Here is a 15,517-nt window from a genome sequence, read left to right as displayed (position 1 = left end):
TATATCAAATGTGCTCGAGTCATTTGTATAGCCATTCTCCCTAAAATCACAGAATCACAGAATGGTAGGGGTTGGAAGGGACCCCTGGAGATCATCTCATCCAACCCCCCTGCTTGAGCAGGGACACCTAGAACAAGGGGCACAGGAATGCATCCAGGTGGGTTTTGAATGTCTCCAGGGAAGGAGACTCCACAACCTCCCTGGGCAGCCTGTTCCACTGCTCTGTCACCCTCACAGGAAAGATTTCCTCATATTGAGGTGGAACTTCCTGTGTTTCAATTTGTGCCCATTGCCCCTTGTCCTGTCATTGGGCACTATTGGAAAGAGCCTAGTCCCATCGTCCTGGACACCCTCCCTTTAGATATTTATAGGTATTGATGAAATCCCTCCTCAGTCGTCTCTTCTCCAGGCTGAACAAACCCAAGTCTCTCAGCCTTTCCTCATTAGGGAGATGCTCCAGTCCCCTGATCATCTTGGTAGCTCTCTGCTGGACTTCCTCTAGCAATTCACTGTCCTCTTAAATTGGGGGGCCCAAAACTGGACACAGTACTCCAAACGTGGTCTCACCAGGGCAGAGTAGAGAGGAATGATAACCTCTCTCGATCTGCTGGCCACACTGCTTTTAATGCATCCCAGGATACTGCTGGCCTTCTTGGCCACAAGGGCACATTGCTGGCTCATGGTCAACTTGCTGTCCACCAGCACTCCCAGGTCCTTCTCAACAGAGCCGCTTTCCAGTAGTTCAGCCCCCAGCCTGTACCAGTGCGCGGGGTTGTTCCTCCCCAGATGCAGGACCTTGCTCTTGTTGAATTTCATGAGGTTCCCCTCGGCCCAGCTCTCCAGCCCGTCCAGGTCTCATTGGATGGCAGCACAGCCTTCTGGTGTATCAGCCACTCCTCCCAGCTTGGTATCATCAGCAAACTTGCTGAGGTTACGCTCTGTCCCTTCGTCCAGATTGTTCATTAATATATTGAACAGGACTGGACCCAGCACAGACCCCTGGGGAACACTGCTAGTTATGGGCCTCCAACCAGACTCCGCAGCATTGATCACAATCTTCTGAGCTCTGCCATTCAGCCAGTTCTCAGTCCACCTCACTGTCCACTCATCCAACCCACACTTCCTTAGCTTGCCTGTGAGGATGTTGTGGGAGTCAGTGTCGAACACCTTGCTGAAATCAAGATAAATAACATCCACTGCTCTCCCTTCGTTTATCCAGCCAGACACGCCACCATAGAAGGCTATCAGGTTGGTCAAGCATGATCTCCCTTTGATGAATCCATGTTGACTACTTCTTATGATAACCTTGTTTTTATTTGCATGCCTGGAAATGACCTCCAGAATGACCTGCTCCATCACCTTTCTGGGGATGGAGGTGAGGCTGACTGGCCTATAGTTTCCCAGGCCCTCCTTCTTGCCCTTTTTGAAGATTGGAGTGACACTTGCTTTCCTCCAGTCCTTGGGCACCTCACCTGTCCTCCACGACCTTTCAAAGATGATGGGAGACTGGCTTGGCAAGAATGTCTGCCAGCTCCTTCAGCACTCGTGGGTGCGTCCCATCAGGGCCCATGGATTTGCGAGGATCCAGTTTGCATAGGTGATCTCTGACCCAATCCTTCTCAACCGATGGTAAGTCTTCCTTTCTCCAGACTTTTTCTCTCTATTCTTGGGGCTGGGATGCCTGAGGACCAGCCTTAGCAATAAAGACCGATGCAAAGACGACATTCAGTAACTCCATCTTCTCTGCATCCTGCATTGCCAGGGCCCCTTCCTTGTTCAGCAGTGGGCCCACTGTATCCACAGTCTATACAAATCACTTCTGCAGTCTCTAAGACATTAGAAACTACATATTAAAAGAAAGCAAAGACTATTTTTAAAGCAAAGCTTAAAAACTGATGAATCTTAGAATAGCTTAAATTTTCTTCTCCCCTCCACACCCAAAGGCCAGTCCACAACACTGAGGATCAAGTTGATAAATTAGGCATTTGCAACTCATTTTGCCATCGCTTCAGCAGCAGTGAATCAGGACAGGAACAGCCTTCTCCTAGCAGCAAATCAGCCACACACACCTTTGAGTCTCCTCCTCCCCACCCATTTGCGTGACAACATAAGCTCATTTCAATAAAACGATGCCAGTGTCTCAGCAGAAAGCAACTAAAAGCTTATAGCAAGAGCATGGAAGAATATCACTGAATTGATTCCATTAGCGTCATCTAAGAGAAAATTATGATTTATCAGACTCAGCACTTGGAAACAAAAAACAAACAGCCTGTGGCAAAGCAGAGAGAAACTCAGATTTATAATCAACCCAATAAACACGGAAATGAGAAAGCTCTCAGCCTCCCACAAATAGAAGAGTGAAATAGTGTGATAATGCCAACAAGGGGTTCTTAGAGATGTAAAAAGTACCAGGAGGGAAGGAGACCAGAAGCTTCCTGGTGATGGCAGGGGAATGTGAACAACTTCACCCAGATGGCATGAGGAGTATTAACACTATCAAGACACTGTACCAGCAGACACAGTCTCCAACAGAAACAGGTGCAAAAACCCCCCAAATCAAAACCAAAACCACATGGGCTGGCCTTAAGATCTGCTAAGCCCCATGTGAAATAAGGATGCCAGCCAGTCCTCAGGCAAGCATCCAGAATGCCCACAGCACATGTGGAGGTGGGCCCCTGGGAGCTGTGCGAGGCTGGCAGACGGTGGTAGCAGGAGGGACCACCAAGGGTAGGGACTGAGGCAGCGCCCCTGTTTGAAGACGTCAGACAGACAGTGGTGACGAGATTTTCATTAACGCTGAGGTGCTCGAGTTCCCGCAGCTCATTTCTCCAGGAATGTGGGTAATAGTTTATTGCAAGAAAGGAGACCTCCAGTGTGTGTTAGCAGAAGAGGTGTTGGAGAACAGGATCTCCCAGAAGTCCAAATTCTTGTGCAGCTACATATTGAACACCTGCTAAAGCCCTGAAAAAGTCAGGAGGAGCAATGAGGGGAGAAGGGTGAGAGCATAGGTGTGAATGATGAGCTATTCAACTGCGAAAACATCTGCAAAATGACTGAAAATTAAGGTGGTCTAGTGCGATAAGAGGGAATTTCCACAATGGAGCAAACGTCCTGCTATTTGGCTGCCTTTCCTCTCCCTCTACCCTGCCTTTAATTTCAGAAGCATATGAAGACAAACCAAAATCTGCTTGGAATCCACCCTGCATCTGACCTGCCAGGGCCTCTCTTCCAGTCTCAAGCAATTGTTTTTCACATGTTGCACAAGGGAGCAGATTAAATCCATTGGTGGGATTTAATCACCTCTGCACAAATACCATCCAGGGTCTGAGTTGCTCTTTGTCAGATATGCCAGACACCACCTGGGAGTTGGGTGAGACAGACCCTTCTCCAGGTGTCAGTTGCGCTGGGCCCACACCTGCTCACTATGGTTTGAGAACAGAGGTGAACTCCCACTGCCTGAAATACCCTGGAAGCTCTTTGCTTGTTACCTGTAGCCAGCACACACCTCAGCAATGAGCCTAATACAGCCCATGCCAGTCATTTGGCAACTCTAAGATGTTTAAACATTCTAAAACTAACTCAGCAGCACCAAAGGTGGGAGAGATGCAACCTTCCTAGTTAGTACTCAGACTACACGCTGAATACTATATCTCTGGAAAACACAGGCAATCACAGTCATTATCCACACTTATGAATAAAATATTCCTTTTATTTTAGCAAAGTAACAAAGCTTATTTACAGATACAATAACTGTACATTCCAACTGAAAAACAGACTGTGCTCAAAATCGTTAAAGAAAGTCAGACACAGTCTGCTAGGAACACAAAAAACCTCAAACCTCCCAACACCTTCAACTCCCATCTTCTCTCAAGAAATCAGTTCATTTTGTTCTGAATGATTTTTTGCTGATTCTCAAGACATTCCTTCAGCTTGTCTTCAGTGAGTGTCAATCTCTGCTCCATGATGGAAACCGTCTGCAAAACAAAATGAAAGCTGCTGTTGAGCCACTCACAAAGAGAAGCTACTCACTGTACTCTCAGTGGGTAATAAAATGCCAAATCCACAGGGTTTTTTTTGAGGTATTTCAGGGCTGTAACTCCAGTATCAGCATTTTAGCAGGGCTGAGCCCCACACAACTTCAGAAAGGAGCAATGGAGGCTGGCGGGCATGGAGCTCTCCTGCAGACAGCACCAAGCACCCATTTCAGCACTCAATGCTTTCAAATTAGGGTCTGCATTTCCTTTCATGGACAGGTTCCGTCCTTCCACATTCGTCCTTCCACATTCGTGAGCCACCAGACACTGGAGAGCCACCAGACACTCTTCTGCTAACAAGAGACAGAATTTTTCAACAGTTTTGTCCAGTTTTAGCTTTGATCTTGCCTCTCTGCTTCGACTCTTTCCTCCCTTCTCTGCCATTGGTTTGCTGTAATTAAAACAAGCAAAACTGGCTGGACAAGCACTAAGACAAGCAAGAAAACCCTCCCAGCACAAGGCAGAACAAGAGGCAGTGGAGGGCAACTGAAGCCCGAAGTGGCAATATCTACCTCAGCATAATGCCTAAATACTTTTGTGTAATCCAGTTAGCCTACAAAGGATTGTTGTATCTCCTCAAGCTGACATCATCATGTACAGGATGCACAGAAGAACATTTTAACCACGTGGCAATAAAAGCCTCTGCTGAAAACCTGTTATTGATCGCTCCAAGGTAGTCAAGGGACCTAGCTATGCAGAACTGCTTTCAGCTTCCAAAGACACCGGAATGGCTGATAATAAGCGGTGATGATCTAATGCTTTAATATCCATAAACTTATCAACAACAATCAATAGGTTAACATTTTGAGCATTTGTACTACATAAATAACATCCCCCGTTAAAAACAAAGGATGTTCAGAACCTTGGACTTCAATAAAGTAATTCAAATAAACTTGGACAACCGCTGTTTGTATAGAAGATATACATAGAAAGCCTTTTAATAGCACGTTTCATAAGCACATCTCTAAGTGCCTGACAAAAGAAAGCAGGTCTCATTATCCCCATTTTACAGCTGGGGAAACTAAAGCACAAAGAGAGGAAATAGCTTGGCTAAGGCCACTCAAGTGACTAGAAAAAGAAAAGAGGAGAAAACAGATGTAGTAAAACACCACCAAGCACTATGGCAAGGCCATCTTACAAGACAGCGTATCAACAAAGTCAGAAAGGGCATCATGGCATTTGTCATAATGCACCCTTTTTCCCCTCCCCGGTCATAGTTCATATTTCTACTACACAGGCACCGCTGACCTGCAACAAGGCAGAATAGCTAACTCCTGCTGCCTAACACAATGTTGCTGCGACTGTAGAAAGCGTCACCTGAAGGAAAAAAAACCTGCGTTACTTAAATATTCCCCTGGGCTACAGCAATAGCTTTAAGTAAGTTTTTTCCTCCTCTATTGCCACCCCTTTGGGGCACAAGAGCTGCAGTACACAGAGAACCAGAAGAAAAGTTGTGGAGCCAGGAGGTAATATCCCAGGTGCCCCAGAGACAGCATGAACACTCCCATCTATTCAAAAGGAGAGAGGATTTAATCTTTTTTGTATCCAGCCACACTGTTGCCCAGTGGCTGTCTTACAGAGGTCAGGAGTAAAGCTGCCCAGGGCAGAACACAGCAGGCTGAATGTCTATGAAGGGTTTACAGTAAAGATCTTACCCTGCAAGCAACAAGATAGAGAATGAAAAGCAGTAGGGATCCTGGCTTTTCCATTTAAAAAAGATGAACTAGTAATTCAAGACTCTGTTAAAAAAAGGAGGGGTGAAACATTGCATCAAATTTCCTTTAGAAAGATAATCAACTAAATTCACATCCTGGTCACGCCACCCCACTAGAAGCAAAGCACCAGATTACTTGTGGTTCCTGCATCCCATGATTTACTGCCACCATGATCCTGCTGATACGTGCAGCACCATGAGACTAAGCCCAAATAAAGCAGCTTTCAGAAAGTGTTGAATTTGTGAAAAAGCCGAAAGGAAAATGTTTATTGGAATGGAAATTGCATGTAAGTATAAGCAGAAAGCTTGTAGTGAGTATTTTTTGGAAACTAAAAGTGGAAAAGTAGCAGTCAGAAATGAAATCCAGGAAGTCCAGAGCAGGAACTGAATGACTACAGTCCATTTAGACTTGAATATATGATGCCCAAAATACACAGGGCACCTGACATCCTAGGAAAGCAAGGGAAAGCGCAAATACCACCCAGCTGCTATTACTGCTATATTGTAACTTACACATAAAAGAAAGTTCCTTTATGAGCAGCTAACAGAGTTTCACAATATTTCCATGTTGCTATTTATAAAGCAAGTCCTTGTTGGTAGGCAAATTAAGCTGCATCCATTCAACTGCTGCAAGATTTTGCTACTGCTTTTCAGAAGATAATAAACCAACAATTAAGCCAAGAAGGAAAACACCGTTAGCCAGATTCAGTGAGGGTTCATTGAAACCAGGTTTGCACTCGAGCCCTTTCTCTGTGGCAGGATCCCGGCTTCCTGTTGTGTCAGGAACACAGTACATGTCTCCATTACGCACCAGGGAGTTAAATGCTGGATGATTTATTAAAGCCTTGGCTCAAATTGGCAGAAGAATAACAGCTTAGGCTTAAGTAAGAAGAAAGATCAACCTATTTATTTAAGGAGTGTTTCTGACATTACAATAATATACTGAGCATTACTATAGACCCCAGAGCAAAACATGGAAGTTCTCACACAAAAGAAAACGTACTTAAATCACTTCTACCAACACTTCCTGCAACATTTCTCTTCATTCCCCTTCACAGACTTAACCTAGAAAAAAACCTGCTCTTCTCTTTGAAAACACTAATATAAACTATGTAGAAAAAAAGGAAGTTGCATCCTATTTACTTTAAGTTCTGGGGAATATTCAGCTCCATTCTCACCCAGGACACCTAAACTGAAGCACTCGGACATCATGCATGCTTACATGATGACAAGCCCCCCTATGATATTCCTTGACGTTACTTTTACTCTCTCAAAACAAATAACAGTAGCGATTTGTGATGCTGTTCCAAGCACTGGCCCTGCAACAGTACCAGATTTCAACAGTGTCTGTTCTGTACTCCATGTTAAGCATTTCCCTGTCTGATTAAGTAGCAGAGACGGTTTAAGAATCGCTAGCCTCAGGGTTGAGGCTTCTTCAGCAGCCCTAGAGGGGAGGGGCAATCAGTCCTGCCTCTTTTGAGGACTACAGATAAGGGGAATCAGGTGCTAATTGAATGCCAACAGAAACCACTTCCACAACTCCCAAAGGAAACCTGAACAGCAGAGTCCAGAGCAAGCACAGGCCCTCAGCAACCCTCTAGAGCAATGGTGAGTCCCTGCAGTAGCCAGGAGAGATCGATCCCCCTAGACAGATAGCTGCTCATTAACTAAAGCAGTACTTTACCTGGAGCTGGGGGAGAAGCAGGCAAGAACACAGGAATGATGGAATAACGTTAGGCTCACTCTGCTGAAGGATGGCTGCCCTGTGTACAAAAAGGGGCAACTCTTGCCCTGCAAGCAGCACACCTGTTTTTCAGTATGCCACTCACACCAGCTTTGATCAAGTTAGCACACATAATAGCATGGGGTACAGTTATCCCCAGGGTATTCAGCCCCCAGAGCTGGAAGACAGGGAAGGATCGCAGAAAAAAACCCCCATAATCCAGGAGGAAGCACTTCACGACCTGCTGCACCACCAGGACCCTCACAAGTCTATGGGTCCAGATGGGATGCACCTGAGAGTACTGAGGGAGCTGGCAGAGGAGCTCGCTAAGCCACTCTCCATCACTTATCAGCAATGCTGGTTAACAGGGGAGGTCCCAGATGACTGGAGGCTTGCTGATGTGAAGCCCATCTACAAGGGCCGGAAGGAAGATCCAGGGAACTACAGGCCTGTCAGCCTGACCTCAGTAGCGGGGAAGGTTATGCAGCACTTCATCTTGAGTGCACTCACCAGGGATGTGCAGGACAACCAGGGCATCAGGCCCAGCCAGCAGGGGTTCATGAAAGGTAGGTCCTGCCCGACCAACCTGATCTGCTATGACCAGGAGACCTGCCTAGTGGATGAGGGAAAGGCTGTGGATGTTGTCTACATGAACTTCAGTAAGGTCTTTGACACTGTCTCCCACAGCATCCTCCTAGAGAAACTCGCAGCTCATGGCTTAGATGGGTGTTCTCTTTGCTGGGTGAAAAACTGGCAGGATGGCTGACCCCAGAGAGTTGTGGTGAACGGAGCTAAATCCAGTTGGCAGCCAGTCACGAGCAGAGTTCCCCAGGGCTCAGTGTTGGGGCCAGTCTTGTTTAATATCTTTATCAATGATCTGGATGAGGGGACTGAGTGCACCCTCAGTAAGTCTGCAGGTGACACCAAGTTGGGTGGGATTGTTGATCTGCTTGAGGGTAGGAAGGCTCTGCAGAGGGACCTGGACAGGCTGCATCAATGGGCCAAGGCCAATTGCATGAGATTCAACAAGGCTCAGTGTTGGGTCCTGCACTTGTGTCACAACAACCCCAGGCAATACTACAGGCTTGAGGAAGAGTGGCTGGAAAGCTGCCCAGCAGAAAAGGACCTGGGGGTGCTGGTTGACAGCTGCCTGAACATGAGCCGGCAGTGTGCTCAGGCGGCCAAGAAGGCCAATGGCATCCTGCCTTGTATCAGCAATAGTGTGGCCAACAGGAGCAGGGCAGTGATAGTGCCCCTGTACTCGGCACTGGTGACGCCGCAGCTCGAGTACTGTGTTCAGTTTTGGGCCCCCCTCTACAGGAAGGGCACCGAGGGGCTGGAGCATGTCCAGAGAAGGACAATGAAGTTGGTGAAGGGTCTGGAGAACAAGTCTTATGAGGAGCGGCTGAGGGAGCTGGGGTTGTTTAGCCTGGAGAAGAGGAGGCTGAGGGGAGACCTTATCACTCTCTGCAGCTACCTGAAAGGAGGTTGTGGTGAGGTGGGTGTTGGTCTCTTCTCCCAAGTGACAAGTGATAGAACAAGAGGAATTGGCCGCAAGTTGCATCAGGGAAGGTTTAGATTGGACATTAGGAAAAATTTCTTCACCAAAAGGGTGGCCAAGCTTTGGAACATGCTGCTCAGGGAAGTGGTTGAATTACCATCTCAGAAGGTATTTAAAAGATATGCAGATGTGGTGCTTAGGGACATGGTTTAGTGGTGGACTTAATGATCTTAGAGGTCTTTTTCAACCTAAATGATTCTATGATTCTACTCCTGTCATCATTTCATAACAAAATCCCTGTCTCTGTTGATCTTGAAGGAGGCAGTAGTAGTTTCCTAGCTTTACTTAAATAAAAAGATTCTTAAAAGTTTGCTTCACAAGTTTTTCTAAGAATATGCTAAAAACTATTTTGCAGGGTACTAACATAGCCCAAGAATAAACCCGTTACTTATATCTCTTCAGATTAACATGTCAGACAGGAAAGATCAATTTATGAAGACAGCATTTTCTTTTCAATTTATCAAAAATTGCACCTGCAAAAGAACACACAACAAATGTAGAAATTTATAACTTTCCATGCATTCAGTTTCCTCACTCAGTGTGCTGGTAGAGACTTAGGGATGCCTTTCAAGAGGTACAATGAAGACTATAGCAGAATGCAACCTGTCAAGTTTGACCTGGAGTTGCAGGCTTAAGAGCTCTGCCCTCTGTAATAAGCAAGACCAGCACTGGTTGGTTTTTGAAGAGCTAGATGCCCTGCTATGACTTCTTATGGTTTTTCCTAAAAATGGTCATTTCAGAGCTGATTTCAGTCCCAAATATAGCCAAGAAGTACAGCAAGTAAACTGCATCAAAAATGCTGCCTCCTTGGCAAGCGCTTCAAGTGGGTTCAGAGGTACCTATGTACCTTTAGGGCATAAACTCATGACACCTGGACCACAGACTGCTGCACATCATTGTGGAGACCTGTTGGCACTACACTGGAAAGTAAAAACAGTATTGCAAGAAAGGAGTACTGTTGCCAACCTTGAAACACACCAGTGAAAGTGAGTGATATTGGCAAGAAGAGACCCCAGTTATTGTATGCACATCACTAAAATGGTATCTCCAACACCCACTATACAGTCCTGAGCATATACACAGTCCTATACAGAGACAGGAATTAGCATATATCCAGGTAAATCAAGCTTTGGAGCCCTTTCTCTAAACTAATGCAACAAGTGAAATAGACTACAACAGGAAGGGTTTGCACAGGGTAGCACTACCTACCTTTTACAGGAAAAAAAAAAATTAACTCCTTCTACCAACAACAGTTTAAAATACCAAACTTCAGCTGCAAGGTTAAAAGGCTTATGGGAGAACTTGTGCAGCGAAAGTCACTCTGTGGTTCAAGCATGGGCCTGTCTAGTAAGAAACAGCCGTTCCTCCTATCGTACTAAGTTTTGTCCTGACTTGCTGTCAGCCTCCTTTCGATCTCAGCAACTGCGTCTAGCGAAACTCAGAGCAGACCCCTGCTATTAGTAAGCATGCTTTAGGAAAGCTAGGCTGCCCTTCTCATGTGCAAGTTATATCTTAACACAGTTTTGAGATGGGACCCAAAACAGCTACCAACATTCAGTATGCTCTAAAGCATTTTCAGCAAAAGCTGGCAGTTTAGACTGAAGAAGTAAGCCTCATATCTGAGAGTATAACAAGGTATAAAGCCTTCACAGTTATTAACACTTTATGGAGCAAACAAATGCACGCAACACTCTTTGCATGCTGGGACTAACTTTACTCTAGAGGTCAAAGCCTTAATCTCAGAGATCAAACACACAATTAAGGTGTTGGTTTTTTTTTTAAATGTGAAATGATTTCTAAAGAAATGATAGCTCCTCATCTGCTCAGACTAAAACAAGATCTGCTACCCCAGAGATATTTTAAATAAGTTCCGTAGCTCCTCACCATCTCAGTTGCTTTGAATGTAAATTCTAAGGTGGATTCTCACAAAGTCCATTTGCATAGAATATTTCACACCAGGCTTATGTATGGATAGTGTATTAATTATTTCAGAATGAAGATAGCTCATACATGAATCTTCCCCTTAATCATTCTTTAATGCAACTTCATTAATTTTCCTGAGTTTACTTTGTAACATGCTTCAAATTCCACAAGCTTATATATTTGTTACTACAAAATGTTTAGCTCCAGTGTGGCTAGACAGGAACATACTGGTCAGTGCTGCTGTACAGCTGTGGGTCAGGAAGCCCCACAAGCCACCTCAACACAGTTTTTGCTCATTCATTCTATGTCACTGCTTGGTCACGTGGATTAGGAATACGTGACTATGCCTGCAGAAGTACAAATGCTAGCACTAACCTGGGCTCATCAGGATCCCTATGTAGAGCTCCAGATGTGCTCAAGAAGTCATGTGGCTAAATATCGTTCATGTCTGTTCTCTAGTGCAGGGCACTAGAGCTCATAGTCCCACCAGCTCTCTTCAGCCACCAGACACATGCAACCTACAATACTTGAGAAGTAAAGAACTTTTTATATTTAGCAGTCCAAAGCACTACAAGAAGGAAGTGGAGTGGGTAATTATAAAATTCAAACCCAGTATTGCTCACCTAACCCCTTCTTATTATTACTGTGAGGGTGGTAAGATATTGGAACAGGTTGCCCAGGGAAGCTGTGGATGCCACCTCCCTGGAAGTCTTCAAGGACAGGCTGGATAGGGCTTTGAGCAACCTGGTCTTGTGGAAGGTGTCCCTGCCCATGACAGGGGTTTGGAACTAGATGATCTTTAAGGTCCCTTTCAAACCAAACCATTCTAGTAGCATCATCTGCCATCTCTCCTTCCACCTCCCAGCACACTCCACTTTCTGCAGATGCTTGACTCACAGTTAACCAACCCTTTAACTAAATTATAGGAGCAACTTTGGTCTACTGCTTGAGTCTACTCATGCAATAGGCAAACTACAGTAACAATGAGTTATCAATCACAGTACTCATTGTGCTTTTTACAGTAGAAAAGCCATACAAGAGCACCTGAAAAATTCTAGTATCATCCACTTTGCCAGACCACGCAGAACGGTCAGTACCAGTATCACAGTGACCAAGGGGGCCCTGGAGAACAGAAAAGGATGTCCTTTGTTAATGCAATACAGTCAATCTTAGCCGCAAAGATGAGCCACAGGTTCTGCCAGTTTCTTCCACACAGTGTGGGGACACAAGGCACACAAGCCATCTGTAACTGAGCCTTTCCATTTACAGCCCTCTTACTAAAAATGTTTCATCACACATTGCTGCTGCTTCAAGTCTTGACAGTTGATCAGCCAAAGCTAAACTGACAGCACTTGCATAGAATTCTGCAAGTTTCTGGAAGGGAATGGCTGCAAGCTTTTGCACAGGTATGGGCAGCATCCTTGCTGCAGAGCTCCTAGTCCTCTGGAGCTAGACCAGCACAGCAAAGGGAGTCAGGAGACTTCAAGTTTCACCACACAGTATGAAAAATCAGCAAGTTATGATGAGCTACAAGAAAATACCCAAGCATGTACCATGAGAACAACTGCACAACATAGAGACTAGATGTCTCCCCCAACCACAAAGACGTCTCATATCCTTCCCCTGCCTATCTCAGAAAGTATGCAAATCACTCAGCTAAATTAACCTGGCTGCTGGTACTCGATAGCTGAATAACAATTTCTATTAATCTTCAAGGTCTGCTTGTGAAAACAAATTCTGGGAGGTGTTTAGTATTCATCCCCGCTGAAGGATAATAGAAGGTGAAGGTCCCATGGGCCTCCACGGAGATGATCAGCACTTTTGAGAAGCCAGCCTTTAGACAGTGTCCTGCTAATATAGCAATATCCCTAGGACTGTGTTTAATTTAGGAAGTCTTAGGAAGAAGAAAAATGTATTTGCATTGAGACTTAGAGATTTTGTAAGAAGCATATTTTGTAAGTGAATTTTAGAAAGTAGCTCTGATGATATTATACAGAGGACTGGCAACAACCAGGGTACTTAATTTGTTTGGTGTGAGAGATCAAAGCTACCACACCTCCGAGAGATTGTTTTGACTCATGAGAAATAGGCTCTATGTCCTTTAAATTAAGATTTTAAAACCAAGCTCATCTGGCTTTTCACAGATTTTTCAGATGGGAACTTTATTAGTGTTTTGGATTCCAAATAATTTCTTTTGGAATAAAAATTGCTTGCAGTTTTTCCTCCTATGTGTTAGGTCTGCTAGTGTCTGAGTATTCAGGTTGTGAGGGCAACACAGAAACCAAAACATTTGCACACGGCAGAGGTAGCAGCATTTATGGCATATCCCCCCCTGCCAAATCTTTGACTTGTAACTTCTTGAAGTCATAAAAGCAATTATTTCACTAAATCAGTTGCTTAATCTACATTCAACACCTCTCAGAAGAGAGGGGCCACATTCATTCCTTACCAACACACAGGGTTTGAAGACCACATCTCAAAGAAAAAATAGAGTAACAAATTTAATTTTGCTTGTTTTCGTTATAAGCATTGCACACAAACATTTTCAGTTTTAATTAAAAAGCAACTCACTTGTGTCTAAGTCTTTTTTTATGCTAAAGAATTTAATTAAAAAAATTCTTCTCCTCCCTCCCTCTGCAATCTTTTCTGGAGTGACATAATCCTTTAATCTCACATAAACTAGGTCGTCCTTCAGTTCAGGCTTGGATTATTTTACAGATTTATCAAGTCTTCTCCATTTCACTGTGTTGTTTTCTCCCAGCTGCAATGCAAGATTAATTTGGGGAAATATATAAAGCTGTTTCCTGTGGGTAGATTATCATAGCTATTTATGAATTTTTACGCTAACCTGATTCTGAACTCTTTGTTTGGAGCAGACGCCTTCCTTCCCACATAAAACAGGCAGATTTTGCCTCAGTGCCCACCAGTGCTACAGACTGACAGAGCGAACACGGCAGCTGCAGGTGTTTGGAGTAAGGGCAAGAGTGTACAATGTCTTTGAAAATGATCATTGCAAATGCAAGTGTTCCACTGCAGCCAAGATGGTTACTCCCAGATGATCTTTCAGAAGTGCAGTTCAGCTGCAAGTGCAGAAAATGTGTTTGAACCAACTCAACCCTTGATATCTGCTCCATTTTTGTTTCACCCAAAACACACCTTTCTGTTCCAGGAAGTTATCCAAGAGATAAAAATCAGGTTGTTCTCCCCTTAAACTTTAATATTCAGCCAACCTCTTCATATAGGCACTAAGAAACTGAGATCTAGCCTTCAATAAAAAAAATTTTAAAACATTTGCATTTTCCTCCTTTTCACATCTTTGAAGTGCCAGTAAAGAATAGGATTTTTAAACATTGAGACATGGACAAGATACTAAGCTGCAGAAAAGGGAGGAGCAAATGATCTATATCATACATTTATTAAACTCATCTTCTTCATTCCTTTGCCAGATTTGAATTGCCTGCTTTCCTACAAAGGGGCACCAAGGTATCTTTAATCTAAAAGTACTGCAAACACCAGCTTATGTCTGGGTCTCAACTTCACTACATCCTTCAAGGCATCAGAATTATTAAGCATGTGCTACTCTTCTAAAAAAGGCAGTCACACATTAACTTCTTTATTTGCATGTGAAGTATGGCCAAACAAACAGTGTTTAGAAAAAAATATGAAGACCCTGTCAGGTCACATTAGACCAATTTCTTGCAAGTGAAACAAAAGATGTTCTGGTGAGGAGGAAGAGGAGGGTTTCATTGAATCTAAAACCAGTTTAAAGAAAATTTTCAAAACCTTAAAGAATAAAATCGTTGCATGAAATCAACAAAAAGATGAAGCTTTGTCAATCTGAGGGGGCCATATCTATCTGCTATAGCAGTTACTGCTAGATGTGGTATACAATAGCCACTAGTTTCCTCTGATCCATCTTTCTCTGATAAGAACTGAAGTGCCTAACTGAAGGAGCAAGGCTGCTGAAGCGTATCCTGCTGCATGGGGCACATGCCTCTAGAGCCTCAGTGCTTCTACTGTAATTGGTGTCTGGCAGGAAGAGACCTCTTAACAGAATAAAAATAATGCCACTGTCTCCAAGCACATGACATCCCGTTTCATTTGGAAATCTATTGTTAACAGAGGAAAGGTACTGATAATTGGTGAGTGGCAGATGATGTTGCTTCAAGTGTGCAGCTCAGAACAAAGCTGTGCACTGGCAAGAGATGACAGCCTTCAGTTGATGTCTTACTATTACTTCTTTCAGCAGAAATTGAAAGTATTTTCTCTCCTTTCCACTTTTACAGGATACCAGGTTTAGCATGATAAACTTTGAAATGCTAGCTACAGAAAAAATATTAGTAAAATAAATTAGGTTTATATTTGCATAATTTCCCAAAGTAGTTATCACAACTTCAAGTTTCCCCCACCGGGACATTACACCATGTTAACACAGTGTTGGAAACGACAAGAACAAAGAACACAGGAACTCAAGGTGCCACATCAGAAATATACTCAAGCTCCCATGGAGTTAAATTATAAATTCCTGAAAAACCCATGGATGGCTATACAATAGACAGTTT

The 15,517-nt window shown here is 44.0% G+C and overlaps 1 protein-coding gene across 3 annotated transcripts in view; it reads right to left on the bottom strand.

Moving 5' to 3' along the window:
• Positions 1-3,688: 3,688 nt before the first annotated feature.
• The window catches only part of POC1A (POC1 centriolar protein A), an 80,265-nt gene continuing 68,436 nt past the window's right edge, over positions 3,689-15,517 (bottom strand). For all 3 annotated transcript variants that reach the window (XM_075096314.1, XM_075096317.1, XM_075096316.1), the window contains exon 11: positions 3,689-3,974. In XM_075096314.1, coding sequence (XP_074952415.1) covers positions 3,876-3,974 — 99 coding nt within the window. In that variant the 3' untranslated portion in view covers positions 3,689-3,875. The remainder of the gene's footprint in view (positions 3,975-15,517) is intronic.

This window comes from Phalacrocorax aristotelis, chromosome 6 (assembly GCF_949628215.1).
Source record: "Phalacrocorax aristotelis chromosome 6, bGulAri2.1, whole genome shotgun sequence".
Taxonomy (NCBI): Eukaryota; Metazoa; Chordata; class Aves; order Suliformes; family Phalacrocoracidae; genus Phalacrocorax; species Phalacrocorax aristotelis.
The sequence above is the reverse complement of the archived record's forward strand: the minus strand, read 5'-3'. Positions and strand labels throughout refer to the sequence as shown.